The 16,577-nt window shown below is 32.5% G+C and overlaps 2 protein-coding genes and 1 long non-coding RNA gene across 4 annotated transcripts; 2 read left to right on the top strand and 1 right to left on the bottom strand.

Moving 5' to 3' along the window:
• LOC105774105 (uncharacterized) lies at positions 1–2,033 on the top strand. Its single transcript, XR_008196754.1, has 2 exons — positions 1–466; positions 626–2,033. It is a non-coding gene; the product is annotated as an uncharacterized LOC105774105 (long non-coding RNA).
• Positions 2,034–5,419: 3,386 nt separating this feature from the next.
• LOC105771718 (uncharacterized) lies at positions 5,420–7,360 on the bottom strand. The gene has a single exon (XM_012593121.2). The coding sequence runs from the start codon at positions 7,358–7,360 to the stop codon at positions 5,420–5,422; it is 1,941 nt and encodes a 646-aa protein (XP_012448575.1).
• A 1,119-nt stretch (positions 7,361–8,479) lies between these two features.
• LOC105773483 (translocase of chloroplast 90, chloroplastic) lies at positions 8,480–12,646 on the top strand. Of its 2 annotated transcripts, none has more exons than XM_012595439.2 (3): positions 8,480–8,874; positions 9,189–9,329; positions 9,975–12,646. In XM_012595439.2, exons 2-3 carry the CDS (start codon positions 9,194–9,196, stop codon positions 12,242–12,244), a joined length of 2,406 nt encoding a protein of 801 aa, XP_012450893.1. In that variant the 5' UTR covers positions 8,480–8,874; positions 9,189–9,193; the 3' UTR covers positions 12,245–12,646. The 2 variants fall into 2 exon arrangements, with proteins under 2 accessions (XP_012450893.1, XP_012450894.1); XM_012595440.2 differs by having other exon boundaries at positions 8,480–8,839.
• The last annotated feature ends 3,931 nt before the right edge of the window (positions 12,647–16,577 follow it).

Consider the following 16,577-nt stretch of genomic DNA (forward strand, 5'->3'; position numbering starts at 1 on the left):
ATTACATACTTGTTCTTTAGAAAATATGTTAATTACTAAAAATTGATTTGTTATTTACTGTAATTTAATTCTAAAAATTATGATATAAAATTCTGAAAAGAAGAGTTGCTTTTGGGCCATAGTAAGCATTAGGTATCTTCCCAAATCTTTTCAAAACATCTTAGGTTTTGTCCACCCTTCTCCCATTTTCTTTTTTAATTTCAGTAAATTAGGAGTAAAATATTATGAAGTGTAGGTAGTAGTTCAAAAAGATTATTCGCCTAAATAGCAGCTAAAAATTTGAAAACCCTACCTATTTAAACCATTTTTCTAATTAGCCTAAGATTTTCAATTCTCTGTCTTTTCATCAAAATTTTGTTCCATTGCTGGAAATTATTATTGATTACCCCAAATGAAAATCTATTCCCGATTTTAACTTGTTTTCCAATCGGATTCGTGATCACTCTTCGATCGTTGCCAAGAACAGGTAAGAACATTCCAATCCTGATGTTTAGATCTTAAATTCCTGTGTAGAATTTCTTTTCACGTTAAATTTAAGATTGATTAAATGATCTTTTATGAATCTTTCAAAATCTTGATTTTTCTTGAAATTCATTATTAATTATTGTGTAAATATCGTTTGAAGGACCCGATTTAGGTACCTCAAATTAGATTAGAACATGAGGAACGTTGCTTGAGACCCCGACGACAGGTGTGTCTTCTTTTACAAGAAAATCGGGACAAATCGTGCTTGAAATAGGGCCATACGGCCAACCACACTTGTGGACCACATAGCCCCTCACACGGCATTGTCCCCCTAAAACCCTAGGTTTTTCGAATCGCACATGACCTAAGACCCTCCACACGGTCATAGTCTGTCATATAGCCTAGCCACACGATCGTGTACCCCCTCCACAAGGTCTAAGACATTTCACATGGTCATGTGTCCCCCGTATCTCAGATTTTACAGTTTTGGCCCAAAATTTTATGTTATGTTTAGTTTATTCCCTAATTTTTTTCCTGAACTGTTTTAGTATATTATATTATTCAATTAAGTCACCAATAATGTGAAATATGTTAGAATCCATAAATTGGCTAACCATATTAATATGACGTTTATATACATTTGCATGAATTGTGAACAATACGTATGACTATTGTTTCGGTGTTGGTGATTGTATGTATAGTATGCTTTATGAAACTGTTAAACCGATCACATAAAAAGCATGATATGTTCGAACATGCCATATTGTATTGCATGGGGTTGGATGTTATAAACGACGGAAGTATTGGCAATTTATCTGCATTTATTTTGTTGTGTACTCACAACCATATGTAGATTCCATCTGCGACGGTCTTGTTGTGTATCCACAGCCAAAGGCAGATTCCATCTGCGGTATTTTGTTGTGTGTCCATAGCCATTGACGGTAAAACTGCAAACTATTGGTGGTTAACCCACAACCTAGTGTGCTGGCAATTGGAGTTCTAAGGAGCTCCTATTGTAGTGTGTAGCGGTGGGGTAAGATCGTTTCTATTAAAAATTGATATTGTATGGCATCTATGAAAGTATGTGCATACAAACCTAGAATTTCTAGTAGGATATATTTATATCTACATATATGAATGAGTAATTTGTGAAATCAATATTTTGATATTGCTATTGTGAATTCTTGATACTAATGGTGGCTAAATTAAGAATTGATATTTCAAGCTGCTATTAAATTACGATTATTTTATGCATTATTAATTAATATGCCTTATCGACTATTGCACTGATCTTCTTGTGATTGAACTCACACTAAGCGTCATAGCTCACCCTCCTTAAATTTTCATCCTTACAGATAACTCATTAGGTTAGGACGTGGACACGACATCCAGAGGGTCTCAGCTCGGCTTTGTTAAAATATCTTTAGATACATTATTTGATATTTTATTATTCAAAGTTTGTATTATTATTTTAATTCAAACTGTGGCATAAGACTTAGGATTTGGGTTGCTATTATTTTACATGACACCTAATTTAAAATTTTAAGATATCTTGTTATGATTATTAATCAGTATGCATTAACCTCGGTTTTATTAAAACAAACAAATATTACTTTTCCTTTGCTAAATCATAATTAAAAATTTAAAGAATAATAAATTGGTTTTCTACTAAAATAAACCGGTCATCAGACGAAGTTTTAGGTTAAAATTTTTCAATAAGAAAACAAGATTTATTTTAATTAATTTAATTTCCTTTTCCTTCTTCTCATTAAAAAATTTTAACCCAAATTTTTTATCAATTGTTAATAGAAAAATCATAAATAAAAATTATAAAAGGAGTTTTGAAACATATAACAAAGATAAAAGAGATTTTCAAACAACATATCAACTCAAGATGAAATACAAATCCTTTATTAAAATATTGATTTCTTTCTTAGAAGATTGGGGAAAAAATGAAGAAGATGAGAGATTTAAGTAGATAAGATTTTGAGGGTGGGTTGGTTGGTTGGTTAACCTTTCTAAAGTTTCTTGGAAAATAATTATTCTTAAAAAAGTGCATGTAGTTTCTTTCTATGAAATTGTAACATTATAATATACATATCAGTTAAATATTTGTTACTTTTGTTATTTCATTAAAATTAACACTATTAATTTCCTTATAAGTTCTTATCACATCTGTTCTTTTTCATATAATACCTAGAATTACTCATAGTCCCGCTCCAATTCTTGCACCGACAATTATATCGATGTCAATCGAATTAAAACTCAACCGACAATTACCTAAAAACACTTTTAAAAAAATCTAACATCAATTACTTGTATCACTTGACAATTGAAGTGTTTGTTAAATTTGGATAGCAAGTGATTTATTAAACTTTTATCAAATAATTTTTTTAATAAATCTAAAATTATCCTAAATTATAGATAAAATAGCAGATCTCTACAGCTTTTAATTTGAAGTCCAAGTTGAGATTAGATTTAGAGGCCCAAACTCAATGGATTGTCTTAATTTAAAACATGAAACCTTGCATAGTCTTTGTTAAGGTGATCAGTACCATACAAATGTACCCACTGTTGTTGTTAAGTATTTTTATGTATTAGTATGGGAGATTTTGGTATATCATTTTGGAATTATTCATACTTTAAAAATACTTTTAATATATATATATATATATTTATATTTATAATTCAATTTCTAGTTTCTCAATAAATTTATATATATATATATATATATGCAAAATAGGCCTCAATTGCATATTTTAAAATTATTAATTTATTTATTTAATCAAATTTAATGATTATATTTTATTTTTAATAATTATATTAAAAATAGTTAATAAATAATAATAAATTTTTTCTAAATATTTATACATGATTTAAAATGTAAAAGTATATAAAATATTATGCATCTATATAAATGGATATAACTTAAATTTATCAATTTAATATTGATATGATTAATATCAAAACAGTAGCAATTAAATATGTTAACAAAGTGGTTAAGTTTCAACTAGTAATTAGTTTGTTATGAGAGCTTATAGCTTATGTGTATAAATTACAAGTGAATGTAACTTGAATTTCTCAATGCAATGATACATAATAGTTCATCTTCCATTCCTGTTAATTCTTGAAATAAATCTAAAGATTTATCATACATTTGGAGATTTATTATTCTAACATCAATTATACTTGAAAAATTATGATTCGTGTAATTTAATCATCTTTTGTAAGTTAAATTAAAAGAGTGTTATTCGGTGAAATTTGAAAATCACGTAACAAACAAAACTAATAAAATGATGTACTTTTTAGACACGAATATGTTTTTTTTATGAGAGCTTAGAAGTTAGAAACTATTGGGTTGGTGGTGTTTGTTCGTTTTTCATTTATTTTTGTTATGTTTACCCGTCATCTTTGTTAAAGAAACGACACTTAGAGTGCATTTGTTTCACAAAAAATCATTTACGAAAAATTAATAGCGGAACCAAGGGCTGGTAGAGGCCCCGACCTCCTAAAATAGAAAATTTCCCTTTTAGCCCTTTTATAGTTTATAAAAATTTAAATTAATAATGGTAAAATTGCACTTTGACCCCTCAAAAGCGATACAAATTGATTTAATCTTTTAAAATAATAAATATATAGGCTTTTAAAATGGTAAAATTGCGGTTTTACTATCGTAAAATATACAACTTAATTCCATAAAAAATTATGGCTTCGTCCCTATGGGAAATGTTTTATTTATTTATTTACATTTTCCTATATTTGTTTTATAGAAAATAACTTGATCAATAAAAATGACTAACAAGTCAATGGATAATAAGTCATTTTTCTTGTAAAATTACTTATCCAAGCGTAAGTCATTTTTCAAAAATAACTCTTTATAAGTAATTTTATTTTATATAAAAATCAACTTGAATCAAGCCTAATATTATTATATTAATAATAAATTTTTAATTTTAATTTTAAAAATATGTAAATATTAATATCAAATATTATAATTTTAATATGATTAGACATATATATTTTATCATTTCTATTTAATAATATAATTAATATAATTTATTATTTTAATATTACAATTCTATTTTAATAATAAATTTTAAAGTTTAAATAATATTCTTCTTGAAATTATTTATATTAATATTTTAGCAATAAATATAATAAATTTTTATAGTATAAAGGTTAAAATATATTATAAGTCTATGTACTCTTCAAAAGTTTGGACAAGGACAAGGACAATAACAAGGGACCAATTTTGCAAATCTTAGAAGTTGAGGGGCTTTTGTAATTTTTACTTTGACCCATTAACTTTTTTTTTGAACAATCTCATTATAGGTTTTGATCATATCTACTTTTTATGACACAATGCCTAGAACTACCTATAGCCATTCCCCAACCCATGGATAGGAGGATAATGCATAGGGGCGTATCTAGGGAGACTGGCTGGGGCTTGATCCCTTTAAAATGGAAAATTTTCTATTTAAGCCCTTTATAGTTTTCAAAATTTTAAATTAGTAAGGTAAAACTGCACTTTAGCCCCTTAAAAATGATAAAAAGTTGATTTAATCCTTTAAAAATTATAAAAATATAGGCTATTCAAATGGTGAAATTGCATTTTTACAACCGTAAAAATTACAATTTAATTTCGGCCCCTCCTAAAAAGAATTTCTAGCTTCGCCCCTAATAATGTGTTTTAGTGCACTCGAAATTACATCCTCCTACATCGGCAACAATGTTCGTGCGAATCGAGTTAAGATTTAATCAAGAACAATATTTAAAATTTAAAATTAAAAAATAATTGAATTGGCAAGTTTTGAATATCCACAATTGAAATCAAGTTATAATAAAAAAAAATTACAAAGAGTTTACAATTTTCATAGAGAATTTTTCTATGAATGATGAATAGAGCTAAAGCGTGAGCTCATCATTTATTGTTAGATGCATAGATGATAGTTCCTTAATTAATTATTTGCATAGAATCTTTAGCTGCTAATGGTAGTACTGTTATATGACATTTAAATATTACAATAAGTATACTCATAAACATACATAAGTATTTAAAACTCAACCGATGAGTAGGAGGATGTTTATATATAGGCAAGCAAATAATGTGATCAATCTCCTGTAATAAAATGTCTGCTGTAATGTTATCCCTTATGCTTCTCATCACCTTCTTGTAGGTATTCAAATCATTAGGGCTTCTTTTATCATTTCTCTTCCTCATATAAACCCACACCGCGTCCTTGCTGTCCCAAGAACATTCAATGATCATCCCAGAATACGAGCTAGGATTTGAGCCATCTCTGAATTCAACTCTGTGCCCTTCCATCACCTTCTTTCTCCCATTTTCGTGAAGGAAAAGTTTATGATCATCGTTAACACCCATCTGGAACAGGAAATCAACTGAGTTCATTTCAGCATATTTCCATTTGAGAAGGCCTTCATGAGTGTAAGGCATGTAAGGATCATCTCGACCTTGAAAAATAAGACCATCTGCTTCATGACAAAGTTTGGGGATTAACTCCTTTAATATCTTTGGCACAGTTGAAAGTGACCAAAAATCTTTTCTCCCAACCCTGAAAGATTCCAATTCATATCTGTAACACGAATGCTTGCTTTGGCTAATGTTTTTCTGATCTCGATTTCGAGGCTCGATCACTTCTTTCTCCACCAAATTCCATCTTTCAGAGAATGGTTTCTCCATCAGATTATTTCCATTACAAGCAATGATATCGAAAACCAAGAATCTTCTTTCCTTGTTTTGAGAACATGGCAAAGTACCAATCACCATCTCTCCATCAAGCAAGGTATAATGGTGAGTACTATTTCTGTAACTGCATGGGAACCTTATCTGAACTCTTCGGAAATTAAAATGTCTATCGATCAAATAACATCCATCGACAGTTATTAGCATCATGTACCGAGTCCCATCAGCTTTCCATGTAGCATAATAGTAATGTTGCCTCAAAAGTTGCAAATTATCCCTGTTGAGTGAAACAGGGTGAGACCCTGGAAACCTTCTAGCTCTTTCAACATTTAGGTTCAACATCTTGTAGCATGATTCCCTAAGTGATTTCATTTGATTGAATGGTATTTTATCTCCCAAGATATCATCATTTTGTGTTGTTGGACCTGCATCCACTTTATGATTCTCATTCAACGATGCATTCGAGGTATTCTTCCACTGAGGAGGTGATGGATAGGCAAACATTACAGGCTTTCCTTCGTTATAAAATGCATACAGAGCATCAATATAGTTTGGCTTGTAGATCCCAGGAGGACGAGCAAGAGCAAATATTTCCATTGCTCGAGTGACAGGCATCAATGGCTGAAAACGCATCAGATAGTGAACAATCATAAACCCGGTCCGATTATGCCCGTGTGTACAATGAACAAGCACGTAATTCTTCGACTCATTCGCCTGACGTGAAAAGAATTTCGACAACTCATACACAAAAATATTCACGGAGAAGTTATCGGGCATAGCATCACCCCCCTTGCATCTAATCTTGACATACTCAATCCCTTTTTGCTTCAAGTCTGGAACTGAATAGTAACGACGAGTATTCGTCAAATCAACCACTAAACTCAGCTTCCCATCGGAATTTTCCACCCTTTGAATCACTTGTTTGAAAGAGTATGTTTTTCCAGGAGGAATGTTGGTTTGGAAGGATTCATCAAGAGGGACCTTGGAAGGAAGAATGCAGCCTAAGATTTGTTGACCAAGTGAAGGGCAATCCAACCAGCCAGGAGGGATCTCATTCTTATCATGAATTCTGGGGTAACTCTCACTTTGATGAAACCGATCAACATGAAGAAGCAGTCGCTCGTGATCTTCTAAGTCTTGTATTTTCAATCTCTTTCGGCTTTCTTGATCACTAGAAGGATTTGAGTCCATTCTAAATTAAATTTGTGGCATTCAATTCCTGGCCAAGCTAAACTGAAGAAAAAGGAAAATTGGAGAGACAAGGCAATATAAATTTTCTGCAAACTGGGGAAATTAATGAACAAGAGAAAAAAAAAGTAGACTTGTGAAAGTTGATAGGGAGATAAAAGACATCTTATATATGCGTATATTAAGTGGTTCCTTTACGAATGAGGTAAGGATTACCTACTAGGTTGGACCATTTGTAGGGGTGCCTTCGACCTCATGAAAGTTCAGATCCATTTATATATAAATAAATATTTTAGCGGATTGAGTCATAGTTCGATTGGTATGAAATATAAGGTAACATGGATTTGAGTGTATTAAAGCGCATTATCCTCCTATTTATGAGTTGTTTAAGCATTATTTAGATACATAAATACTTAGTAAAATAACTCAAGATATGATTTGAGTTTATCCTAAATATGATTTAGGGTTTACAATAAGCCTTATTTATGGTTAATTTAGAATATTTTTTCCCTTATCCAAATAATACTTAAACACTTGTAGAGGACGATGCTCACAAAATGCATCTCAAACAAAAGAGTCAATATCAACTTTGATTAACAATGAAGTTGAGTCAAAATTCTTGACCCGATAAGACAAGATATTATAACTTGAATATGTTACAATAAAATAATTTGAAAGGCAATTATAAGATGTTTCAATGCAAGATTCAAAGCTTAAGAAATGAGTTTGGTTTAAGGATTATGAAGTTAGAAATTCAGGAAAAAGGTTCAGATAATATTATGGTTAAATTTAGATGGCCACTGAGGGACGTTTAACTTACTGTTTATCTTACGCTACAGCATCGCCACAGTATTTAATCTCACCACCACTGTTTTTTTTACACTAACCACAAATAAATGCATTGTCCATCTAAACCCACACGTATAATAAATTTCAACAGATAAAAAAAATGTTACATTACATCAACATTGATAAATATAAAATCTCAAAAAATATTTAATATAAATAAAAATATGAAACATCATGGTTAAGTTAAAAAAGAAATATTATCCCAATAAAAAACAAAAAGAAACAAGAAACGGGGTAGGGCAGAAGAAATTGGCGACCAACATTGCATCGAAAGGAAAAAATAAAATTTGTTTTATAATAAGTGGGAAATTTTCTTATTTTCTATCGTTGTCTGTCTTATCTGAATTTTCTTCTTCTCACAGCCACAGCCACAGCCACAGCCTCTTCTTTTCTCTGTTTCTTCCCCTCCTTGTGTTTACAGGAATTTATAATAATAATAAAAACCCTTCGATTCCAATTTTTTTTTAAAGCTTAAATTAAATTAAATTAAATCAAATCAAATAAGCCTGACACCACCGTTCTCAGAGATGCACCAGCCAATTCGAATCCCATGTGAATTTTGTTGCTTAGAATCGAATTCTAGCTGAGCGTTTTCTTCTTCTTCTTTGGAATTATCAGGGAGATTGAATTTGGGTATAGTTCACAGCTCTATTTATTTTTCATTTTAGGTATGAAGTTATCCCCACTTTTTTGTTTTTTGACATTTCATATTGCTGGGATTCAATGTTTCTCCTTTAATTTATATTATAATATTCATTCCAATTGAATTATTCTTTACTTTTTAACTTATATAAATCTTAAATTTACTCGATGGATTCATATTTTATAAAAATATTTGGAAATACGTTTTTTTTAATTTTTTTTTTTAATCTCGGCTTATGATTTATGGTGAGGATTTTTCCTTACTAGTACCTGCTTGTAATGGAAATTGTATTGGTCTGAGGCTTAGTATTAACAATAAGCCTTTTCGGTGAAATTTCAGGAAGGATGAAAGGTATTCGAGACTGGGTTTTCACTCAAGTACTATCCAATTCATTGGCATCCTCTAGACCACTGTCCGGTAGCGGCGGCGGTTTCTTTCCGGAGGCTCCTTCGTCTCAAGAGTTTGAATCAGAAGATCAAGGTATGATTTAATATCTGTACGATGTTCCGATTTGATAGCTCTATAAGTCTAATTCATCCCTAGAAAATGTAAGACTCTTACTTTTTCTTGTCCCTCTCATAACCTAATTTCATTGGATATTCTTAACTACATGCTTAAATGCTCGACCTTGGTACTTGGTGGAATGATCTTAGGTGGTCTGAAACTTGCTTATTGATGGCTGTCATTGATACTGACATGTTTGTCGTAAACAAAAAACTAGTAAATTAACTGAAGAATCATAGTCAAGCAAATTAAACCTTGAGAAAGGGGAAGCTTGGATATCTTCACCGAATTTGGCAAGCTGCAACGAACATGAACGTGACATTATATACTTTGGAGCTGCCTATTTCACAGATTACTTGGCAGATTAATAGATAGGAGTTTCACTACTTAGAATCAAATCTTTTTTGTAACATTATTTATAATGCTTTGAGTAATCTTTGAACTGGAAATTGATAATACCTTTATGACTACAAATGTATTCTGAATCTCTCATTAGGTTCATCTTTTAACCTGTTCTTATATTAAAGAAGTGGATTTTGATGCAGAATAAAAAAAAATATGTTCTAGGTAGATTACGTAACTTTCATAACCAACTGGGCAAATTGTCTTCTATTTTATTAGGTTCATCTCACACCACCAGTTCGGTAGCATTGTCATTGCCTCCTGATATATCCTCCCCTTCTGGTAGCATTCATGATAATGACTCTTTTACTTCACAGCGGCAAATCCTAGTTGAAGGTTCTAATATATCGCATAGTAGTCCTAATAGAAAAAAGATGGATCCATTGGCTAAGATTGAGGATCTCCAGATTACATTCTTGCGTCTTCTCATACGTTTGGGGCAATCTCAAGACAATCTTCTGGTGGCTAAAGTTTTATATAGGATGCACCTAGCAACTTTGATACGAGCAGGGGAATCGGATTTGAAGAGAGTGAACTTAAGAAACGAGAGAGCCAAAACAATAGCAAGGGAACAGGAGGCATCTGGGCTCCAAGGATTAGATTTCTCTATTAAAATACTTGTCCTTGGCAAAACAGGAGTTGGCAAGAGTGCAACCATAAATTCTATGTTTGATCAACCTAAAACCGAGACAAATGCATTTCATCCTGCCACCGATTGCATTCAAGAGATCACAGGAACTGTTCATGGGGTTAAAGTAACATTCATTGATACCCCTGGTTTTCTACCTTCATCATCTAGTACCATGAGAAGGAATAGGAAGATTATGCTATCTGTGAAGAGATTCATTAGAAGATCCCCTCCAGACGTTGTTTTATATTTTGAGCGGCTTGACCTCTTGAACATGGGTTATAGTGATTTCCCACTTTTGAAGCTTATGACTGAAGTTTTTGGTAATGCAATTTGGTTTAACACTATCCTTGTCATGACACATTCTTCTTCAGCACTTCCTGAAGGACCTAATGGTTACCCTGTCAGTTATGAATCTTATGTGAACCATTGCACTGATTTAGTGCAGCAATATATTCACCAGGCAGTGTCTGACTCGAGGCTTGAAAACCCGGTACTTTTAGTGGAGAATGACCCTCGGTGCAAAAGAAATTTCTTGGGGGAAAATATACTTCCAAATGGGCAGGTTTGGAAATCTCAGTTCTTGTTATTATGCACATGTACCAAGGTTCTTGGTGATGCCAACAAGCTCTTTGAGTTTCAAGACAGCATTGAATTAGGACAAGTAAGTAACAATCAGTTGCCTTCTCTGCCTCATCTTCTCTCATCTTTTTTACGTCATCGGTCAGTATCAAATTCAGGTGAGCCAGAAATTGGAATTGATGAGATTCTGCTCTCAGAGGAAGCAGAAGAGGAGTATGATCAATTGCCTTCAATTCAAATCCTGACAAAGTCTCAATTTAAAAAATTGACTAAATCACAGAAAAAAGCCTATCTTGATGAGCTGGAATACAGGGAGACTCTTTATTTGAAGAAACAGTTGAAGGAAGAGTGCCTCAGACGGAATGAGAGCAAGCTCTCCAGAGAGAAAAGCTTTGAAGGTAATGATGGTGATGATGCTGATAACAATGTGGCTCCAGAGGCTATCCCATTACCGGATATGGCAGTCCCTCCAAGTTTTGACTCAGATTGCCCAGTACACAGATACCGCTGCCTGGTCACAAATGACTTGTTGCTTACGAGACCTGTTCTTGATCCACATGGATGGGATCATGATGTTGGATTTGATGGAATAAACTTGGAGACAGCTTTGGAAGTGAAAAACAATGTTTTTGCTTCAATTGCAGGGCAGATGAGTAAGGACAAGCGTGATTTCAGTATTCAATCTGAATGTGCGGTAGCATATGTAGATCCTGTGGGGCCTACTTATTCTTTAGGACTTGATCTTCAGTCTACTGGTAAAGATCTTATGTATAATGTCCACAGCAATGCAAAGCTGAGGAGCCTCAAGCACAATTTTACTGATTGTGGAATCTCTCTGACATCATTCCGAAACAAGTATTATGTTGGTGCTAAGCTTGAGGATACGATATTGGTGGGGAAGAGAGTGAAGTTTGTTATGAATACTGGGCTAATGGAGGGTTCTGGACAACTGGCATATGGTGGGAGTTTTGAAGCTTGTTTTAGAGGGAGGGACTACCCTGTGAGAAATGATAATCTCAGCCTGACTATGACAGCTCTCTCATTTAGAAAAGAGACCGTCCTTGGCGGAGGTTTTGAGTCAGAGTTCAGGCCATTACGAGGTATGAGGCTGTCTATTAATGGCAATATAAATAGCCAGAAAATGGGGCAAGTCCGTGTGAAGATGAGTAGCTCGGATCATGTGGAGATTGCATTGGTTGCTGTCTTTTCAATTTTCAAGGCCCTTTTGCGTCGAAAGGCCACTGGAAATAGAGACCTTGAAGCATTGGAGGGTGTTTGAGCGCCAGAATTTTCTTGTTAGGACTTGCAAGAGAGTGGTTATGAAAGTGGTCTATATCTTGAATACAAGTTTCATCCAAACACATGCTATAGTATGCAGGATTTTTTGAGGCCATTCTGGATATAGTCTCGGTTTATTGGACATTTTAGTTCAGATATGTAGGAACAAAGACAAGGTATTGGATGTTTGTCCCATTGCCATCTCCGTTATCCTGAGGGGCCGATGGCATTTCAGTATCCAGGAGAGCTTCCAGCCATGTCTGCTGAGGTTAGTGTCAATCAAGGCAAGTAGTTGTATAGGAATTCATGGGAAATGAGTTTTTTTTCATGGAATAATGCTAAATAGTCTATAGTTGTAAAAGATTGACCGTAATTCCCTTTTTTATTTAAAATTTTGATCTAATGAGTTCAATGTTGTTAAAAGTTTCATTCTTGTTGAGTTGAATGGCAGTATATAAAAATTTCTGAGTGATGACTTTTAACTAATTAACCTTTTCATGTTTGATTTACTTGCTGAACTGTGATCTGCTACTTAGCTGATATAGCAGATTGTTGAGCTTTAAAAGACTTATCTAAAAACTAGATTCGATTGTCCCATCTTTCCCCCTCCCACCCAAATATAAAACAACATTTTTATCGGTCCAAACTAAGTCGAAGGTGTTTAATAATAAAAAACAAATATTTATCATGAGAATTTGGAGGTTTAGTGAATGCCAACAATCTTATGTTGTGAATAATTTAAAAGACACTTTATATTCATTCTTTATATATGGTAAATTTTGGTATAACTTCGATATAGAAATCGAAAGGATCCGATTCAAACTACTTTCAAATCAAAAAGAAAAGTTGTTGGAATTGGTAAAACTCTTTCGATCAAAAATGTATCATACAGGAATTAATCGTTGATAAGATTCTTTGATTAAAAAAAAAAAAAAAAAGAATCGAGTCATGTTTATAAATTAAAAGTGTAGACTAGGGTGATATGTTGGGGGCAAAGCTAAACCCAACACATCCTTATTTAACAATGCTAAGATACTAATAAATGTGCAATGAAAAGTAACCGACTCGAGTCATGTTAATTGTTGTAAGCTTATTAGAAAGACACATCCTTATTTAACAAGGCTAAGATACTAATAGATGTGCAATGAAAAGTAACCGATTTGAGTCATGTTAATTGTTGTAAGCTTGTTAGAAAGAATTAATTCTTCTTTATCATGCAGACATTAGAAATGAAATTAAACATGTATTTAAATATTTTAGAGGAGTCATTTGTATGGGTTATTTTATTTAAGTGATTAAAGATTTCTATTAGTTGACTATGTTGATGTTGGATATTTAAGATTGTTAACCTAGCATATCTAGAAGATATGTGATTCTTTTTACAGGAAAAAATGTCAACTATCTTATACGAAGATAATGCAACATGTATAACTCAATTGAATGGCAGTTTCATTAAAGGTGATAGAAGAAACTTATTTTACCAAAATTATTTTTCACTCATGATTTCGAGAAGAAAGACAATATAGAAGTTCAACAAATTCATTCTAGTGATAATTTACAAATATTTTTACCAAGGCATTGTCAACCACAACATTCGAAAGACTAGTATACAAAATTGGAGTGCATTGACTTAAAGATGTAATGTGATGAGAGTCTAAGACATGTTATACTTTTTTCCTTTAATCAATATTTCACCAAAATTATTCTTCACTCATGATTTTGAGAAGAAAGGCGATATAGAAGTTCAACAAATTCATTCTAGTGATAATTTGACAAATCTTTTTTTACCAAGGCATTGCCAACCACAATATTTGAAAGACTAGTATACAAAATCGAAATGCATTGAGTTAAAGATGTAATGTGATGTTGAGTGCATGATTGATCTTTGCAAGAACTTGGGAAATAATCTATGTTGGCTCAAAGGCTTCTTCATGGCTTGTTCTTGCTTGGTTTTCCTGGTCCTTTGCAGCATTAATTGTAACGCCCCTCGCCCTCGCCCGACCCGATTGTTGGGTCCAAGCTATAGGATGCCACATCAGTTGCTAGAGCAACTACAGTCAAATCCGAAATAAGTAATCATTCACGCACGCAATTACATACCGATTACATTCAAACTATAATAAACAATCAATTTCAAGTCTTAATCGAGCTTACGAAAGCTCTTTTATCAACCCGAGCATAAAATAGGATCAAATTGTAAAGTTTTAGAAATGTATGGATCGACGTCGTTCTAGCTTTCATCAAGACGTGACCATCATAGTATGTCATGTCGGGACGACAAGCCTCAGCTCGTCATGACGTCACTCACTGTAATGGCAACGTTGTGACGTCCAAAATCTGGTGTCACCACGTGACCTCTGTATTTGGCAAAAAACATGTTTTTGGTTTCTATTTCAATATTTCCATCCAAACCTTGCCACATATACATCAAGTACCAATTTTAAATGGCTCAAAACATACCTAAAACGTATAAATCAAGTTCAAATATTCAAGTTCAACATCTTAACAAAACAATCAACACAACCATCAATTGTACCTAACATTTCAGCGTCATTAGGTATACCAATCAGAACATCTAAACACTAATCTTTACCTAGTCCTTACCATAATAAAACAAATCAATTCACTTCAATTTCATGCACATAAGTGCACACTTGACATTAATAGCTTTTAGGTCTAAAACATCAACCTGTTTAACCATTCACTATCTCATAATTCAAGTATATCATTAAAACATACCAATTCAAGTATATCATTAAAACATACACTTGACATTCATACCTCAAGCACATTAATCAAAATACATCATTCAAATTAGGCATTACCATAAGCATCATATTATACCAAGTTTTTCAATTCACCACAACTTATATACATCAAATTAACTTCAAGACACCTTATTTATACATGCTACAACCCTAGACTCAAAATGACCACAAAACTATCGATTCGATGATAAGATAGTGTGAGCTTCGATACGACTTAACTTAATGTGTTCCGCAAGGTGACAATCTACAAAGAAAAGGGAAAACAAACAGGGTAGGCATATAAAATGCTTAGTAAGTTCATAGGCATTAAACAAAAGCTTACCTTAGCTTTCAATTAAGCACAATAAGCAACTTAGCTTGACATAGCTTGTCTAGACATGACAAATCACACAATAACAATGTGAGTTTTAACATGTAATCAAACCATATAACTATCTGCTCTCACATCGCCTTCGCGAACAATGAGAGGAAATCAACAATTAAAGACAACAAACAAATAATCAAAATATACTAACGTGCGGTGTCTACAAGTGTGAAAGGTCAGTTGTAATATAATTGTACAATAAGGTATAAAGTACTCCGAGGATAGAACCTAAGAGAGTCGACGATTGAGCAAATTATAGCTACAAGCATGAAAAATAAAGAGTCTAACTAACTAATCGCTAAACACTATAGTATGAAAAATCATGAAATCAAGAATAATTACACTAATTTATCAATTAATTAACACAAAGACTAAATTGTAAAATATGCAAAGTTACTGAATCAACCAATGAATAAAAAATGGTGGTTGATTGATTTAGATGTGGTTCACTAATCTTCGAATTAGGGATCTAAATTGTTTAAACTCATAAAGTGGTTCTGTTTTACCTCTCGATCTCAACTTTACCAAATTAGACAAATTAGTTCGATTTATCTCTCGATCTTATCGGCTAACCCGTGAATAACGAATTGGTGCTCAATAAGATTACCTCTCAGTCTTACTTGCCTAAATAATCCCTTAGGGGAATTAATCCTAATTTTTTAGGTTTATTCAATTTAGTCTAATTTATTTGTAACTTAGTCTCTCATCCAAAAATCAACTTACCCACATCTTCACCAATCAACCCATTAGAGTTTATTTATCCATGCTAAAAACTAAGCTAATAATCATGCAAAAAAAGGAAATGGAAACCATTAATATAAAGCATAAGAAAAACATGAAAGTTTAGATTTTTAATCTATAAAACTTAAAAAAAGTGTAGATGAACATTTAATAGTAGAATGAAATACAAGAAACATAAAAGCTGGAATTTTTAATAGATTAAACTAAAAGAAACTGAAATTTATTAAACTAAAGGCTGAAATGTCATTACAAGCAAAGGAAATGGACTAAAAGTGCAAATAAACCCTAGCTACAGTGATAACTAACTTAACTAACAAAATAAACAAGAAAAAGAATAAAAGTTGCAAAAAAATAACTCTACAACTAAGGAAGATGAGAACTAAGAAACCCTAAAAATGAAGAACAAAACCTAAGAGAACTAAAGAGAAAACTAAGCTAAACTAAGACTAATGTGTGTATCC

Source organism: Gossypium raimondii, chromosome 6 (assembly GCF_025698545.1).
Source record: "Gossypium raimondii isolate GPD5lz chromosome 6, ASM2569854v1, whole genome shotgun sequence".
Lineage (NCBI taxonomy): Eukaryota > Viridiplantae > Streptophyta > Magnoliopsida > Malvales > Malvaceae > Gossypium > Gossypium raimondii.

What these genes read in the sequence shown, in the direction of transcription:
- LOC105771718 (XM_012593121.2), bottom strand. Translation starts at nt 7,360, where the DNA reads ATGGACTCAAATCCTTCTAGTGATCAAGAAAGCCGAAAGAGATTGAAA.
- LOC105773483 (XM_012595439.2), top strand. Translation starts at nt 9,194, where the DNA reads ATGAAAGGTATTCGAGACTGGGTTTTCACTCAAGTACTATCCAATTCA. An exon ending in GTTTGAATCAGAAGATCAAG is followed by an intron (nt 9,330 to 9,974) that starts GTATGATTTAAT and finishes CTATTTTATTAG; the next exon opens with GTTCATCTCACACCACCAGT.